General features: G+C 39.8%; 1 protein-coding gene and 1 long non-coding RNA gene across 5 annotated transcripts; both read left to right on the top strand.

The window, feature by feature from the left end:
- The first annotated feature begins 214 nt into the window (after positions 1 to 214).
- Positions 215 to 1,416, top strand: LOC114878828. The gene is made up of 4 exons (XR_003789790.2): positions 215 to 401; positions 599 to 759; positions 1,108 to 1,247; positions 1,369 to 1,416. It is a non-coding gene; the product is annotated as an uncharacterized LOC114878828 (long non-coding RNA).
- A 322-nt stretch (positions 1,417 to 1,738) lies between these two features.
- On the top strand, positions 1,739 to 10,737 carry LOC114878809 (protein spaetzle 5). 4 transcript variants are annotated; one of them, XM_029193051.2, is made up of 8 exons: positions 1,739 to 2,921; positions 4,702 to 4,771; positions 5,743 to 5,897; positions 8,345 to 8,434; positions 8,579 to 8,734; positions 8,880 to 9,041; positions 9,473 to 9,718; positions 10,106 to 10,737. In XM_029193051.2, the coding sequence occupies exons 2-8, from the start codon at positions 4,727 to 4,729 to the stop codon at positions 10,275 to 10,277; spliced, it is 1,026 nt and encodes a 341-aa protein (XP_029048884.1). In that variant the 5' UTR covers positions 1,739 to 2,921; positions 4,702 to 4,726; the 3' UTR covers positions 10,278 to 10,737. The 4 variants fall into 4 exon arrangements, with proteins under 4 accessions (XP_029048884.1, XP_029048875.1, XP_029048892.1 ...); XM_029193042.2 differs by having other exon boundaries at positions 4,593 to 4,771; XM_029193059.2 differs by lacking the exon at positions 4,702 to 4,771.
- The last annotated feature ends 8,307 nt before the right edge of the window (positions 10,738 to 19,044 follow it).

The following is a 19,044-nucleotide window of genomic DNA, read 5'->3' as shown; positions in this document are numbered from 1 at the left end:
TTTATTCGTAATATAAACATTTCTGCGAATCGTATGTCCAAATGGGTACCAGTCTAACATTCTTTGGGTTAGATAGAACGAAACGAGCATCCAAGGTATGATGTAAGTAAGTACAAGCCTCCAGGTAGAAGAAATTTGAAAACTACGATTTCGTTCATTATTCGCTCGCGAAAGACGTCAAAAAGGTAAAACAGAACACAAATTTAGTTCCTCGTTTGTTCTGTAGAGCGCAGTTCATTCGTTTAGTATACTCCATGCTCGACAGCACAATCATTCGCAGGTCGTGTATGTGATTAAATTGTGTATTAGGTATCAAAAATACATGAAACAGAAGACAAAGTTGAAGAGAAGAACGGAGTCACGACTTCTGAACATCATTTCCATATTGTCTTCAGAAATGCGTAAGCTGAAAATTTATACCCTATTTTGTCCATACAGATACGAATTAAAATAACATACTTCTCATTTAGTCTGCTTTTATGGTGATAATTTATTAAATACCATTAATATCTTATGTATTTTTCTATCTTTTTTCTTATTTCGGTGCTTCAAAGTGAAAAAAATAATCTTAATTTTATTTCAACATGGCGTTGATAAGCAATTCGAAGTTTCTACCAATGCCTGTGATTGGTCGTTCCATTACGGCGTCCTCCTATTTAGACCAATCAGATTCATCGTTGAAGGGTTTGTTGCGCGGAGTGTGGTGGAGTGCCTAGTCCTCTTCGAAGCTTCGTCCCGTTTGACACGTGTTTGCAACAGGTAAGATTAAATTATCTTCAAATATTAAATTAAATTGCCGGTCAGGTGTTAACAGTACAAAAAATAGAAAGAAACATCGAAGAGAAGTCTGAATTCTTGATCTTTAACATTAATTCGGCGTATTCTTCAAAAACAAGCGAGTTGAAAATTTTTGCTCTCGCCGCGAATGCACAATAAGAGTGGAACACCAGAATCTGAATTACTGTTTCTTTTATATCGTTAAGTTCCTAAACATTATTGAATGTTTTTAGTACTGCTTTACACAATTTGCTGTTCTTAATTTAATAACGTTCTTTCTTGAGCATCGTAATATTATTCCTGTTTCAACTTGTTCGTGTACTTGCTTAGGTATCGGCCGACAGAGGAATATACCGAACAATGCCGAGCGATGCCGACCGGTCTCCGGCAGGAATGAAGGTCTCGCCATTTCTCTCGCAAACGTCGAAGTGACAAGACGTGTTGAGAGCATCCTTCCGTATAAGTAATAGGTGAGCATTGTATCTATTAAAATATTTTGCATAAATTATAGTTCGATCATTTATTAATGATAACTTTATTATTGTTGATTACATTTTATGTACATAAATTCATATTTCTTTTTTGTTACAGATAATTGATGAATATTAAAAACACGCCATAACACCTGATATGAGTATGAAATAGAATTTCGTAAAAATTTATTGTTTTAATTAATTGTAATTAATTACTAACATTTATTATTACTTTCTTTTCATTAAGTCGTTGTTAATTGTAAGCATTTTTGATAATCAATTGGTACCAACATCAAGAAAGAAAAGATTAGAGATATTTTTTTTCTTTAATCAATTTATAGAAAAAGAATAATTAATTTTTCATTTTATTAAATAATTTCGTCTAGTATTTTAATACCTTTGTTTTAAATTAAAACAAAGTTGAAATAATTCGTATTTCACAATCTATTTTTGTTAAATCGTAGTAATTATATTATAATATCCAGCTTCAATTCGATGCAAATTTAAATTAAAATAGAATCACGTTTATAAATCACATGCTGTTTAAGCATGATTAATTATTGGACTTTGTTTATTGAAAAGAATTTAGACAATTTATAAATCACGACGTAATAGAATCTTCAACAATTTTTAGTATGCTTACAATTTTAACAACAGAAATCCTCTATTTTAATAAAATGGTCTATTATATTTATTTAACAATGATTTTCTATTCTTGTAATATTCATTGAAATAATTATTAACAAGTATTTAAAACATTTTTCAAACTAGGATCAATATTCAACTTGAGAATATTTCATGAACAGGGATATTTCCATTTACATATAACAGTATTTCCTTAACGAATGCTCAATCAGAATAATGTTTGTTTTGTATATTTCCACCCATCCCCAACCTCCTCACTAATCTTTTCTTCCAGGAATTGTTGTGGCCGCGCGCAAGGCGATCGGTAGAGTCAGTGTTTGTACGAACATAGTTCCAATGTTTAGATTTTTTCAAGGGTGAACTGGCCCTGAATAGAGTTGCGTTTGTACAATTAGGAATCACGCGAAAGTAGAGTCAGTGTTTGCTGCGTATTATAAAATATTTTTTAGAGTATCGCGGCTCTGCTTTTTCCTTTTTCATCGTGAAAGTAGAGTCACTACAATTGTTCGCCGGAAATTATTCGCGGTCGCGTTACTAGTATTTCATATCTTTATTTTTATTTTTAGATATTTATGAAATATATGAATGCTCTTAAATGTTCTTAAATGTTCTTAACTGTGGAATTAGAATATTTTAACACCGAAACAATTTTATTTAGTTTGTCTGTAATAGAGAAGTCAAATATTATCTGACTTAATATGTATACTGAATATACATATTAATGATGCTATTACATTGATTTAATTACATTTTGTACATTATAAATTCAAATATAATTTGAGAATTTTTTCCGAGTACTTTAACTTATTTACACGTTCATGAAAAAATGAACAATTTATGTGCAAGAAGACAATTCGTGACGGGAAGATTTCCAAGTCAGAGTGATCTATTTGAACACATTTTGCGTATTCTTGAAAAGTTACTCTGAGGAGGGAGTCCTATACCAACTATGCCTTTGAGATTCTGAAGTGTACCACATTGCAAATACAATTTTACGGGAAGAAAATTAATAATAATGAATGCATGGTTAGTATTATTTAATTATGTACTTATACATATAGCTATCGTAGCATACACGTGTCATTTAGGTGTATGCGAAAGGTGTTGTAGTATAGCATGCCGTTAGTTGGATGCAATAACTGAGGTGGCGCTTGAATCGGTTTCTTTCAAACATGGGCTGTTTTACCGATACGGAATTCGAAGTTCGACCTCGACTTTAAATTGAGGCACCATAAATACCATTTTACGGTACTTTTATGTCGTAAAGTCATGCGAAAATATCCCATTTCGTAGATGACATTGCCAAATTTTTAAAAATTAACAGCGAAGGGAATGATTATTAATAACTTCTTTGTAACGAACAATTTATAACTTTTATGATTGATTCTTAATCTACATACTCGCAACAACTTTCACATACAGCTTTTGTAAGGATCCAGCTAGTAATTAATTAATTATAAATAATTATAGGGTCGACGAATCAAACTTACAGGAACGATCATTCTAAAAATTCTTAATAATTAATTAGTTACTTACAGAAGACTTGAAAACCCTAAACCTATACTAGAAAAAGCTAAGATGCTATTCTTTATTGTTTAATTATTGAAGCACGGAAATCGATCACTGGAAAGCAGAAAACTATGAAAATTCCCCAGCTCAGGTAAACGAAGATCGAGCAATCAATCCAAAAATTATTATAATTAATTAATTACTAGCTGGATCCTCACAAAACCTACATTAGAAAGTTGCTATGGGTATAAAGATTAAGAATCAACCAGACATCACGGTAATTAATAGAAATATACTATTACTATCGATTGCACGACAATTCATGATGAAAATTGGTACACGATTCAAACTACTATTGGATTTATAATGCTATTGGGCCAAACTTCCGCTCCTTCTCTATCAATAGTCATAGCAAAAGAAAAATCATAGAGTTGTCGACCTTTTGCTCACACAATTTCATTGATCCCGTTCTGGTAACACTTTCTAAGAAGAGAAGGACCAAAGCGCGATCTTGTCAAGGCGTAAGGTCGGTCCGAATAGTGCGCACCACGCACCATGGACACCAGTGAAAGTATATATTCCTATACCCCACCCTGGCCGATGCTAGATCGGAACTCGTGCACGCGTACACTAGGAAGGGGCACAAGCTCGAATGTAGGTATCGGTACACCGAATTACCCACGTTGCTAGGTAAGATCGTCGCGCGTAAAATCGCACAGGACAAACCCTGACGTGGTCTGGACCGAACCGTGCGGAATACATATATACGAGTGACAGTGACGGTGACTAACATAAGATATAGGCGATCGCACTCATTCTTTTCACTTGAACCGTGTCGTTACACAGTGGTGTTCTTAATCGAAGTCTTCAACGCTAGCTCGACAATCATTATTTTGAAGTTTAACATTTTTTCCCTGTGCAAAGTGAACTGCTCTTTAATTGGGTTACGCTCATTGTTGGAAGATAGATCTATTCGCACAGAGTGGCGTACTGTTTTCACGGCCAACGATACCCGTAAACGCATACACCGCGAATGACTCGATGATTGCACGTCAGTGTTTCCGCGATCCGTTCAGTTTGCGAAACACATCCTCCCGCGCGGATAACCGGCACGTGCTTCCACGAGCGGATAACCGTTTATCGTGTTACAGTAACATTACTTCCGCAAGTAACAATTATGTAATTTAGTCGCTGCGTTTCCGTCGAAACACCCATAGTCGCTGAAACTGTACCTGTCGCCGTTGTACTCGCTATTGATAAGAATAAAAAGTTGGTGAACAGACTTGAATTATTGCAGTGAAGTGTTCTCGTTAGAGTGACCGATGCTCGGATCAGACATGAGGCCATTTTTCATACTACTCATAATTGTAAGTAAATTTTTTCAAATATCATGGACTTATGACTGATGAAACCATCATTAACGCCATCGGTATAGATGAAAATGAAACTTTTACTACGAGTAATATGAATGCAACGTGATTAAGAACGATAAAAGTAACAAGTAACTTTCTAGTCTGACGGTGAATCAAATGTTCAGAAACCGAGAGTTGCCCCAAATCTTGTTCACTCATTTCAACACTGTAATCACTGTACGTGAAACATAATCGCGTAGATTTGTATCAGGGAAATCTGTGAAATTTATGCTGTAATACATCTGACATTGTTCAATACAAAGTAAGGATAATCGAGGCGATTGTTAACGAAAGTTTCCCGAGGATATTTCTAATTCACAAAGCGTTAGTGTACGTGTTTCTAACGATTGCTTCTAAGTGAAAGTGTAATGGTTTTCTGAAAACTATTTTCGGTGAACACGCGTTTCAATACCTCGCACGTGAATACGATGATATAACAAACTATTATCTAATTAGATAATTAGATGTTTGATAATGGAATAATAACAGCAACAACACCTTCGTATCAATTTCATCTTCATATTTGGTTCGAGTAGTAGGATTTTACTTTCAATAAAAGTGAAAATGAATTTCGTCATTCGACTTGGTCAATCTTAAAAAGAAAGAACGAATGAATGGGAGTATATGGTGCCTGACATATTCTTTTACGTTTATAGAGTGCCGCAAGTTAACGAAACTGTTTCAGAGAAGGATGATTCATTGAGGTTCCGCAATAACTCGTCAGAAGATTTCTCCTAATAATTTTTATCGAACTGTTGTATAAATGGCGTTCCAGTTACGTTAATCACCCGCAATCGTGTTCATCGATCAACTGTATACTGTTGATATCCATTCTCATTAAACGCGTGATTACCTCATTTAACAACATACAGACAATTTTCTATGTAAAATGTTTTATTAAAATGTTGTCTTTGCTTTGGTTGCAGACATCGTTGGCGAACAGTCACAACGAGCCCTGCCTCGAGTACGGATGTCCAGGACGACCGCAGTACGAACCATTTGTACCTGCACCTCCTGGGCACACTCCTAATTGCGCAAAGCCGGGGCAAACGTTCTGTGAAAGTCCCGATCATTATCCTCGGTAAGAAGATGAATTCATTAAACTGCTGGCATGTACATATAAGGAATCATTCTGTAGATTGTATGATGTGAATTCATTATAAAGCTTAACAAGTTGAACACTGTAAGGGTCATCAGTGACTGACACCACGGGGTTAATATAATGGAATAACCTTAGAATGGTCGCGTGGATAACGTTAGGCAAATATATCCCACGATCTTTTCGTTATCCAAGCACAAAAGGAATGATAGGAGAGATACGGCAAACACCGGATGTGTTTCTGCAAGATCCCTGAAAAAGGGCCAGAGTTACATTGCGAACGCACAATGCTTGTGGGATACCGCATGTCAGATCTATGATGTCAGTGTTATTATCGCATTTGCATGATAATACAGACTCTTAACAGCCACGCGAGAATGAGAAATGGTCGTTTCAAGGTATCGGTCGCGTATTCTGCGTCCTCGGACCAATCTAATCATGCGAAACGATCGAAAGAAACTGGATCATTCGTCGCGTACCGGAAACGTAACTCGGACGAAGGTCATTCGCTTCAGACTCACGGAAAATGATTCTTAAACTTTTAAATCACTCGAATGCCTATTAATCCGTACAGCTCTTCGCGTCTTTCAAGTTTCCAAAAAATGTCTCGCCCCTGCTGTGAAATTGATAAAAAATACAATTCATTGTCCTGTTATTTATATTCTCGACGACGCCGTGGTCCCTGTCCCTGCATACAAATCGGTTGACCGTGCGTGTCGGGACGAATTTCGGGAAGGGAAAGTTCCAGGATAACGAACGCGAAATTTCGACGTCAGTATCCTGGGGATCCGTTCTCTATATACTCCAGTAACCTATAGAATGATAAATTTTGCCTTGGGTGTTTTAGTTAAAAATTTTTTATTTCCAGTATTGACAAAATAAAAAAAACGTTTCAGTTGCATTGCAGTGGATCTTAAATCTGCATTGAATTTTCCACATTGAAGATGCTTTAACTCGACAGCAATTAACGGTTACGTAAAAACGAATGGACGCCGACATAAATAAGAGCTTGAGCGTCCGCTCTGATACGTTTCTTTCCTTGATCAACGTACCGTGACCGTGGCCTTGACGCGGTCATGCCCTGTTGTTAATAATTATCGGACCCGTTATGGACAGAGTCGATACTCCTGCGATTCGATATTCCTTCGTGCGATGCATCCAGAGGACGTAATTAATTTATCATCGCCAACGATCGTTCCTAGTCGTAGCATGAATTTCCGCTATAGCATACTATTTCTGTTACGACGCCTTCATTTCAGTCCTGTTGCTCGTACAGTCTGGTGAAAACGGCGCTGTGTGCTTATAAAATTAGCGGGTTGTAAGAGTAAAGTTCGTTTCAACAGTGGAAATTGTTTGATAGAAATGAGGATGATGTGTTGGAACTTGTCCATAGGATATTCACCCTTCTACTATGAGATACTGCAATGTATTAAAATTCTCAAAAACAAACACAGAAACGAATACTTCGATGCTTGTTTCCTCACGCAAGGGCTAATTCGACTCTAATGAATCTGTTTTTTCTTCTTCTCCCATCAATTAACTGGTCACTTTCACACTTCACACTTCTATTTACACTTTATCACACTCGCTCCTGCAAAAGGTAGTGTCCAAACTTTTCTCTCCAGGTCTCCCACTTATCAGGTAAAAAAAAAAGAGAAAGAACCAACAAAAAAAAGGAGTTGAAATACGGGTGTCAAATATAACGGTGACAAGAGACATGAATTAAAGCGACGCCTAGGGATTCGAGGTCAATTCGTGTCTTCCGATTTCTGTCCATTGACGAATTACATCAATTCGAAAGTCGGACAACGTCCACAGGAAACGAATCGATCGCGATGCAGTGTGTGATCGAAGCAACGCTCGAATAGCGGTGACTAGTCGTGAGAAAACAGCTTTTAGGCGTGGACCATGAATTAAACATCGGGTCACATCTCTAGGTGGACTTCTTTCACCTCAGAGAAAGTTTCTGGGATTCGTGGTGGTGCGTGGTGCTTGCGTTTTGCTCGTCCCACACGTTCGAAATTCATAGGCTATTTGTACGAATACTTTGCGCGATAGTTGTGGATATACTCACTCTCTCCTGAAAATTTTCGAATAAGACAATCATTCGAAGAATTTCGAACGACTGTTTCTTTTTAATTATATTTAATAATTTTTGATTTAATTTTATCCTGTTTCGAAATGGTTACAAGACGAATGACTGAGATCGGTCGTAGAACTTGGTTACCGCGAACTCATGAATAAAACATGAAAGGATAAGTAATTTTTTGTATACATTTTTGAAACGATTTCATTAAAGTTAGGTCAAGAAATTGTGCGCGACACCTGAACCTTTATTGTAATCGGGGGGTCATAGATCGTTTCGTAGTTGGAACTACGAAATTACTTTGCCCTATTTTATTATACTCCACTTTTTATTTGTGCTATAGACAGCTGATCAAGTTTCTCGTGGAAAAATGCAGCTTCGACTTTAGCTCGGTGCTCAGGGACGAATCTAAAGACGATTTCAACATATACAGGTACATCTGTATTCAGTGATCTATTTATTAAGCGATCATGATTTATTTTTCTACAATTTCATTCGTATCGTTCCAATTAATGTTCCGTTCAATAATTCATTGTCTATGTGAAACTGATGAAGAACGATATGAATTTCGTTCAAGGTCGGTGCCGGATTACGCCGAAGGTTATGATTACACCCCGCATAGAGGGCCACAATTACATTCTCAACCATTACCATTTCTACCGCCTCAGTATCCTCTAAGAGGGCAGCCGGCTTTAATTTACGGATCTCCATCCAACGACACTCACCAGAATGGGTAATTCCGATGCTAATTCCGTGTAGGACGTTATTCGTGGCTCGAACCATACGATTTTCGTAATCTAAGCACCGTAGATCAAAATTTCTGGAAACAGATGCAGAGAATACGTAAAATATAAATGAACCTTTAATTGTATATACAGCTACAGGTACAGCACGCCTGCCCAAAGGAATCCATTTTTAGTGGATGGAACACCTTCAGTCAAATACCATCCTGTCGGCCAACGAACGCCCGAACGTCACTTCTATTCTCAATCGCAATCCTTGAACTCATTTGGACAGGGTCAAACATGGTGGGCAAACAGGTGATTACTCAGACGTGTCGAATGCTGCTCGCTCTGCGGCGATACCGTTTAAGTTACCGAGCTCTATTGCTGCTTTTTGCTTGCCTCCTGTCAGAGGATTCAAGGATGATCAATGGTTTCGTACAATTCGACTTGTTTCCGCTTAAGATATACTTCGAGCAAGAAACGCGAGCAATTAGAAATTAGAAATTTTTATTTTATCCATATTTCGGGATCATTAGCTTGAGATAGGTCATCGGCGAGCTGCACGGTAGCCAATGTGTTAATTAAATTTGCAAACGCGGTGACTAATTTATGCTCGACCACAACGGGAAACCACGAAGATAATTATCGAATCGTACGTGTTAATTAATTATGCAGTCGGCTCGTGGCGCGTTATTTTTACCCGGTGCAACAGAATTTTTTATTCCTTCTTCTCTTCGTTCGTTCAGATACACGCGTAACAGCAAAGCTGCGCCACGCTCGGTCTACGAGAATCCGTTGCTGAAGTACAGCAATCCGAGCAAAATGCGCAACAAGAGACAGTCTAATCTCGATTCGATTCCTCTCTGTCCCACGGTGCCGCAATACATCACTCCGAGGGCGGCCCTGAACAATCAAGGGAACTGGATGTACGTGGTGAATCTTCAGGACCAGAATCAGAAGTACTCGCAAATTGTCAAGAGCGAGAAGTGCTCGTGAGTCTGTCCATTTGGTGTCTTCACTTGATATCTTAATGTCGCTTGAAATTTGGACTTGGAACTTCATCAATAAGCTACTTGAAATAGAAACGTGAAATAGAGATTCTATTTCCAATTATTTTGGAGATAGAATTTGACCTAGTTCCTGTATCTTATGTAGTTTCTATTGACCCTGAATGTGACACCATTTCTCTTGTGAATGTTTCGGAGCTGTATTCGACCTTCCATTCATATTTAGCGCTAAGTCATTAATACTGAGTTCTAAGTGTCATAATCGACGAAAGAAATTGCTCCAAATAGCGAAAGAGTATTAATCATATGACTATTATTTTTTAATCGAAGAGCATTTTGCATAAAGTTTAAATTATGTTTTTGTCTTTCTAGGACAAGTACTTGTAACGCTCTTTGCTCTGTTCCTGCGGGGTACACAAGCAAATGTCAACAACAGTATGTCCAGAAGAGATTAGTGGCGCTGGAAGGAAGCGGAAACCAGCTGTACACCGACGTATTTTGGTTTCCACACGGCTGTAGCTGTCAGATTATGTTGAATTATTGAAGGAATGTGACCAAACGGATCGTGAAAGGTCGAGAAAAGATTTCTCTCGAGAACATGCTCGAGACGAATGTGTACACTAATACGCAGCATTGCGAGGATTCTCGTAGTGTGTCTTTACGTAGCGGTGTAATACTTAAAAAATGAAAAATTAAAGGAACGCTGGACTTTGTCAACTCCTTTTGATCATCGAGGAAAAGAAAGTGCATGGATTAAAAGAAATAAGACTACAGGTAGAGATATTAATGAACTTTGGCATAGTACTTCTATTTAATTCTTACTCGTTTAATACTTAACTAAAGTACCTCCAGTTTCTTACTATTTTATGTTGATTTAAACACGAGTGATTTAATCGTACTGATATGACACAAATATTTATAAAAACAATGCGATACGCTAACTTTTCTACTGTCGATAGTATAGGTAATTGTTTATAAATAAAGATTTAAGAACTTAAGTTAAATTAGTGTGAATCACCATATCTTTATAATTGAACTGCTCCTTCGATTACTGATCCCTCCTTTTTAAAGTTTACGTTCATAATTATAATATCATTGTGACTTAATTTGTTTAATAATATAAAAGAACATCGTATTATTAAAAAGAAATTAATAAAATTAATTTTATGTAATTCTGCGATTTGAAAATGATCCAACTAGCGCTCTCTGGTTGCAAGCGCCAAAATTAATGGAACATAAAATTGCCTTTTCTTTAATTAAACTTCATTAGGGTGAATAGAATATACGACAATAATTTCACCTAAAATTATGATATCACAGTTTGTTAGAAGGGTAATAATTTATTAAAAGAGTAGCCTATCGATACTGAACATTATAGCAGAGCGCTCTTCTTAGTTCTGCCGCTCGTCATCAGATGGCACTAGTTGTACTGTTTTCAAATCGCGCAATTATGTGAAATTGAAACACATGTAAATCCAAGACTTGCACAATGTTTTCAATCCATTAAAACACTTATTTCGTAATAATATGACATCTTTTGTAATCGAAGAAGCGGTTCACTCAGAGAAGAGTAGTAATTTACACTAATTTAGCACATAAATCAATTTTTAACTTAAGTAAGATAGAAGCAAAGATAAATACTGGTACCATTACGATTTTTCAGTATTAGAAATATATTGTATTAAACGAGTAGTAGAAACAGTTTAATTATCAATGAAAATTATAAACATAATTCAGCCTCAAATTGATCCAGGGTTCCATGGACCATTGATCGTTGCTTCCTTCCGAAATACTGCTCGACATCCCTGATTCTCCCGAAATATTTATATAATAGTTCAATTCATTTTCAATTTTCATAATCTAAAATGTCCTTATGGAAGCACAACCATCTCCACTGATAGGGGCGAGACAAATTGTATTTACCCTTCGCGGGAAATGAATGAAATTCAATCCAAGGGCCAATTTACAAGCGATGGAAGTGTCACGCAAAAGCGGAAGTATATTTACGAGTGATCGTAACTGTTTATCAAGGACAGAGAATAAAAAAAAGGAGAGGGAGAGAGAGCGATAGTGGGTTAAGCTGCGAGTATCGTTGAATACGCGGCTGCGAGCTCCGCAGTCGTGAAATAAAAGTATCTCAATTCGCATCGACTGGTATAAAAAGGACTAAAAGGAGACGAATGGCGTTTGTTGGGGAGAGGATATCGGGGGAAAGGGAAGTAAACTGCTAGGAGGTCAGACACGCGCAGGATGCACGGAATTTTCTCGCTGCGAAGCGACGCACCACCCTTCCTTTTTGCGCGCGGCATTTACGATCGTTCGAGTTTTCAACCCTCCGCGATTCCACGCTTTCGTTCCTTCGATTTTTCTCCACCGTCAATGGAAGCTCGTGAAATTTATTAATTAATTAGAACAACGTGCTTCGTTCCGGAAAAAAGAAATTATAAAAGATAAATAGAAGGGGTAAGGTTTCAATTCGTTCGATAAAAAAGGATAAAGATAAATCTGCCCCGTTTAAATCGAACGACCGATAATTTCGTGTGACTGAAAAGTCATTTTTTTCTCGACTAAAAATTAAAACTCATAAAAATTTAGCTTCTTTGCAGGAAGTTGGTGTAGAAGCTAGGCTACGCCCATGGCAGCCGCGTATTCTTCCGCGAGAATCTCGGCTTCCGACTGGTGGCGAAGGTATAGCAGGAAAAATTGAAAGCTTCCTCTCTCTCTTTTTCCTTCTCTCTCTCTTTGTTGGTGTCCTCAGGGCGCGGCGGGTGCGTACGCGTACGCGTGCACGCATATACGGCCGCGTAAGTGCGTGCTATAGATTTCGTTCCACTCTGCGAAACGGTGTACTTGTGCGTGCTGCTCCGTGCACCGTATTCACTCTCGACCCCCTCGCTCAGCCACCCCTACGCAATCCTCCTACCCCCTCCCGTCACCTGCCAGAGAGAGCAGAAAAAAGGGGTGAATTTCTAGGCACGTAAGCGATCGTGCAACGCACCTACATCGACTATCTGCGTGCACTTGTGCGCTACGCGCTTCCACCCTCGTCCTAGCTACCGCTAGCGATGGGCTCAAGACGCTCTTCTTCGTCATGTACATACCGCCATCATTTAGAATTTTCTTCCTTCGAGTTTCAATTGTTTGCTGTTTTTTTTTTCTAGGAATTCTAAGTAATTTATTAAACATTATTTTTAGGGATGTTTTATACAATTAATAAGAGTATTGCTAATCCCTTTGCTATAGTGTTTCAATTAATGACAGTTTATATTTTAAACATATCTGGAAGCAAAGGGTTTACAATCAAAACATCGTTTACTTTAAATTTCAAAAGATCTAATATATTCTGCTTATATATTGAAAAAAAACACAGGTCTATCCTAATAAAATATTCTCAACGTCGGAGTAAAATTCTGTACACCTCGAATCGCTCTAAAATCTCCAAGAAGGACTAAACTGAACGCCCATCGCTAGCTAGCGTCGTGCACTATCGTCGTCGGGTCACCCCTCGCACCTCCACCCCCGTCTGTCCTGCTTCACGGTAATCCAGGAGTGCGTACAGAGGGGGTACACGCACACACGAGGTGGATGGCAACGCGGGCACCGAGGCTACTTGAAGGGTTTCCATTTATATGCGCGCACGCACCCTGCGTCGAAGGGCGAGTGAAAGCGGAGAAACGATCGTAGCCGTTTCGAGACGGAAAAGGACGGGTAGAAGGGTGAAGTCGCCTCCCGAAGGAAAGTATATATTACATTCTCTCCAGTGGTAATAGGCCAACCGTATATCAGCATGTACAATTATCCTGCTTACTGCACAGCCTTTCCGTCGGCAAGAGAACGATGACTTCTCAACATCCGTTTCCTAGTACGCAAAAGCCAAGAATTCGACGACGTATGATATATAGAAATTTTTCTCTCTGTCTCAAGGTACTTTTCAAAACATGTACCCCTATAGATACCAAAAATCCATCCGGAAGGTCGGCGACGTGCGGTGTTTGGAGTCTTTGCTCTAATTGTAATCTTAAAACTTTGAACTCCTTGATTTTGCCAAAGTGACAAAATAGAAATTTTGCCTTAATAGGAATATTAAAATTCAAATTCCGTTCCCGAAGGAGGAAATTGCTCGAATTTGTGAAATAGAATTTTCCTCGTTTCGGGGGTAGATTTAGGTGAAGGGTAGAAAGGTGCTTCGAAGCTGTTGGACACCTGTTTCTCCGCCTTTTCGGGTTAGTGGTTACAGGGCGGTAGTTTTAAATCACCTGGGGTTACTTACAGCGTTCGAATGGTGTGTTACATGTAAATCAAGAAACAGGGTTCATTGTAAATTGTAAGTGAGCGAAAAGCTCATGGGAAATGATTAACGGATTGATTAAGTTTTCTGTAGTAATTTATGAATCCGTTGTCTCACTGCTTGTTTAATTGAATACATAATTTGCATTGTGAATTAATTCGAATCGTCACGTTTACGAGTGTACATTGAGAGCGATAAAGGGAACGAGTGGAGAAATTAAATCGTTCCCTTCTCATTGATGGATTGCATCCTCTAGTAGTTCCTGATAAATTATTCTTTTTTTCATACCGTTCGTTGCTCCATTCTGTTTATTCACCGGCTGTTTTTACCGTCCGCTAGTTGCCGCGCAATCAGAAAAAGGGGGAAGAAATCTCGCAACGCAGCTCGACTTTTATCCTTCCTCCTTTCCGAGCTACGCTCTGAAATCCCTTCTGTTCCCGTTATTCCTCTCTAGGCTTGATTATTCCACAACATCGCGAAAGGAAAGTAAGACGAACCGTGATTTTCACTAACCACCCCCATAGACGAGGAGTAAACTGTGTATTAACACTTTAACGGCCGTACATTACAATTTTATGTTTCACTTTACCTATGGCTGTGAAATTGTTAATTTCTAAATTCTAATTAATTCTAGCAGAATAGATAGAAATAATTTTTATTCTTGGTTAAAAAACAAATCTGTCAGTTTACAGATTACGGTACACTGTTGATGTACAAGTCACGAATCCTTTCCAAACATCACAATAATTCTAAGTGGAGCATTCGACTCTCCTTCGTGAAAAAGCACCCCAACGAACTGACGTCGATTGCTTAAAAGCTCGATTCAGAGGAACGACGAATACGCTTCCGGCACCTCGAGCGGATTAAACTTTCCTTCGCAGTTTTTATTCGAACCGCGAACTTTTTTCTTCCTCTCGTTGTAAGAATTCTTGTCGCGTCACCCCCTTGAATTTCACAAAATCTTGATAAAAGGCCAAAAGTCGGGTTGCTTTCGCTGTTTCTGTTGGATACAGGAAAGTTCGACGTTGGTCTCTGTTAGATTCGAACGGTTTCTTTCGCTCGCTCTGATCACCTATCCCCCATGATCGGTAGCTGGTCGCTCGAAACGGAACGAAGCGGAGTACGGCCCCGGTCCAGCAACGTCGAGCGCCGGGATAAAGTCACGAGCAGTAATTATGAACGATAGCAGGGGAGAGAGAGGATATAATTGTGATTGATGGAGAGACGTGGAGGGAGGCAGGGAGGGGCGGAGGGGGTGACTTCCTTTTAATCTCGAAGCTAACCCTTTCGTTCGTCCATTGCCGCTTCTGACGCTCTGCCGCGTCGTACGCGCGATTTTATTACCAGCGAACAATTTCTTTTTTCCGGAAACCGGAACTCGAATGCCGATTGTTTTTTTTTTTCCTGATCGATGGAACGACGTCGAACAGAAATTTTACACAATATTTTTGAAAATAGCATTGAAGAATATATAAATGTTGAGGAATGACAAGTGAGAAAAGAGGAAATTAATTATATAGTATAGAAAATACATTTGGACACATGTACGTTGAATATTTGAACAGAATACATCCCATCGACGCGAGATTTCACAGGACAAGGAATTTCCCGATTGATGGAAATGGATTTGCCGTCCAGCGGTTCCACCTCGGTTTAGTTAATATTTAATTTGACCCACTTCCGCTTCCATGACACCAGTGCACAATATCCTAAACGCGTGGTCAGATAGGTCAAGTTTACGAGATACCCCAATTCTCCATAAACCCTTTCCGCTTACCCGAAACATCCCGCGGTCTTGTGTTTTGCTTTAGGTAGGGTCCTCTTCCTCTTGTTCTTCGCCACCTCCCTTCGTCATCTAACTGGAAGACCCTTCCGTTGCATGCCATTTCGGTCTCACCCTGCGAATACCGTCTGCATCCACTGTTTCAACGATCATCCTGACCATCCACCACCCTTCAGTTCATTTTTTTACTCGTAGCCAGACTATTTCTAAAAAACCGACATTCATTTTTTTTAGAAATGAAACTGAGTAAGTGTCCTACAACTTTCCAAGTGAAAAATTCTCAGTAGAAGCAATAAGGTGTCCGAGTAATAAATTCTCTTTTTCCTCGGAAGTTCTTTCAAAATTAAAATGAAAATTATGAGACGATTCTGGAAAGTTAAAAGAGAAAAAGAGTGAAAACTTGGCGCGAGTGAAGTTTTTTCGGCAAAAATTCGCGCACCCTAAAGGCGATAAAGCAGCACCCGGAAGCTGAACAGGACCGCGTCTCTTTCTATCCTGCTCGGTTTTTTCCTCTGTCCGCGTGGAAGTGTGTACGCGGGGCAATATATATAGATACGTACACAAGTGCCACGTGCTCGTTGCCGCGCTCCAGCTCAAAGTTTGCAGGGCATCGATCGTTTTCTCTTGCCTCGTACACGCGGTTCTATGCGACTTTCCTCGTGGCCCGCAGGATCTTCTGTGTGCGTGTCCCGTACGCTTGCGCTCGCGAGTTTTCGCACGTGTACGCCTTCGATCCTGATACATGTTCCTCCTCTACGCCTGTCTGTGTACACTGTGATGTATTTCGTAAGCGAACACCAAGAAAAAACAGATTTTTTTTATTTATAGTAAATGTTCTTAACAAGTATTCATAGACTGATCAAGTTTAAAATCATATTTAGTCTCATCGCGGAATATAGATTCAACCCTTAATTACCATGACTTGGAAATATAACACGAGACATGGCAAGGTTAAAATTATCCCCATGCCTTTTTAATGTATACCATAAGTAGAACTGCTTTATCACGTTTTATTTCTTAGGTAAAAGAAATACAACTTTACAGGGTGAAGTGACTAAGCCCACCCTGACCCCTACCTATCGCCAATGGATAGATTTGCTACAGGAAAGAATTTTATATTTTGCACAATTTTTAATTTGCAAATCACGGTCTGCGAATCCATCGCTGGATCTCGGGCCAGGCTCGAGTGCATTTTTAAAAAACTTCAACCTGGATCCTTACGCAGACAGGGAGTCGCGTCGAATATAGTGTACGCCAGCGTCTCGTGCATAGGTGCGCTCGCGCGTACCCGCATACACGTACAGGGGTTAGCGCGCGCGCGTTCGCGAACGGCGCGCGGCGGGAGGAAGGGAGACGGTAAGGGGTTCCCCGAGCACGCACTTACGCACGATCGAGGCGGATCGTTCGTTCGCTGTGCGTGGCGCGCACCGTTACCATGACGACCGGTGCCAGTGCCACGCATTGATCGCAGACTCCCGCTCGACGGTGCGTCGAGTCGAGTGCGTAGAGACGAACCTCCCGACGGAGAAGAAGGGACGTAGGTACGCGCGAGCGCACGCACGTAGGGCAAAGAGGTAGAACGCACGACCGGGGATGATGTATGTTGCGACTTGGCTCGCCTAGCTGCCTCCTTTTACCCGCGACTTTTCTCTTTCTATACACACATTTTCGACCGATTTTCTCTCTTAAGGGACGATCAGTCGACTTTGGAAGTTTGGATTTTGCGGTTGGGAAAAATAAATGAAACTGTTTCCGGATCCCTGGAAAGCACGGGACATTCGAACTTCGCTTAAAAGATAAAAAACACGATTTTTTACGATGTCAACATTCGATTGGATGCTCAAGGAAGCAGGTGTATACAGGGATGAACATTTTTGCCGATTAATGCATTCCGATTTCCTGAAACGGGAAACGTTCATCGGACCGCAAAAGGTTAATATCTATATTTCACGGGAAATGGGTAGGGGAGTGAACAGAGGTGGAAAGTCTCGTGTCGATTTCAACCCCATGCGGGATTTACTGGGCCACGGTGTACCGTTAAATTCAAGCGTACGATTTCACCCGAAATCGTAAAGAATTTAGAATATCAAACAACCAACTGATTTTCTTTTCCACAATTTTTTGGAAAGGCGCTCATTACAGACCAGGTATTTATTAAAAGAAGCGTGTGTTTAAAAAATTTGTTTATTTCTATATTTACTCCGGGTGTTTCGCATACATTTTCGTACGATTTCAACGCCCATCGCATCTTTCTTGTCATCCTCCAGCACACACGGTGACGATTAACCACGATTATCGTGTTCCGAACGTCCAAAAGGAAACGGCATTGCAAGCCGATATCCAAATGGCAGCGTTATTCTCGACAGCAATAATTTACTGTCGTAACTTCCTCGCATCTGCGCTCTCTCCTATCGAAACAAGACTCTGCGTCCCATGATCCTCTATGATCCTCTGATCCAATGGTCGTCCTGTCGTGCACAAGCTGCACAGCTTGTGGATGTCACGCTTTTCGAGTAAGAAACTCGAGGGAAAGATGAAGATCGATGCAATGGGAAGGAGGAAGGAAGAGGAGTTACGAGGGAAAAATAGGAAACTCGAGGATCCCAAGGAAGAAGGGGGATTACTTCGTCTGCATCGGTCAGTTTTTGCAGGACTAGGCGCGTGCCCGATTCGTAGCGAGGGGAACACTGGGCGGGAAAAATCAAACATCGGGCATAAAGCCAGAGAAGGGAGGAAATTTGGAACAGCTGTTGACACACTAGGTCAGAGAACCCTGAAAAAATCATCGACCCCGATGAGCTAGCCGGCTAATTTTAGGGGATACCTGCGCGTCGCACTGATGTATGAAATGTGGACGAAAGTGTGACCGACGAACCGTTTACCCCGTTGAGACAATAGCTATCATGAGTTATTTTGGTTCTCCTTTCGTCCTACGTATTTGAACGCCTTTGCATCGTCGAGATTAAAGTCGTTTAAAGTCGTGATAAAAAAGGGGTACAAAAGCGAAGATGTACATCAGTCGAAGGTAGAACAATGCACAAAAGTTGTCCGAGTGGCTTGTGACCAGACGAGGTGCTTGGGCCCTGTACCTACGGGCTCGGCAGATGTTTCTGACGAACAAGCCTGGCCTAAGTATGAGAAAATATTGATCCTGATGCGGCATTAATTGTAACCTAAAGTGCAGACAGACCAGATTTAAAATCCTCTTTGTGAACGTGGATTAACATGAAAACTTGCTTG

This window comes from Osmia bicornis, chromosome 2 (assembly GCF_907164935.1).
Source record: "Osmia bicornis bicornis chromosome 2, iOsmBic2.1, whole genome shotgun sequence".
Classification (NCBI taxonomy): Eukaryota; Metazoa; Arthropoda; class Insecta; order Hymenoptera; family Megachilidae; genus Osmia; species Osmia bicornis.
This window is presented reverse-complemented; position numbering and strand designations above follow the sequence as displayed.

Bases quoted from the DNA above. Each gene is read 5' to 3' on its own strand.
- LOC114878809 (XM_029193051.2), top strand. From the start codon at position 4,727: ATGCTCGGATCAGACATGAGGCCATTTTTCATACTACTCATAATT. The intron at 8,735-8,879 runs GTAATTCCGATG...TTGTATATACAG, and splicing joins AACGACACTCACCAGAATGG to CTACAGGTACAGCACGCCTG. The intron at 9,042-9,472 runs GTGATTACTCAG...TCGTTCGTTCAG, and splicing joins CAAACATGGTGGGCAAACAG to ATACACGCGTAACAGCAAAG.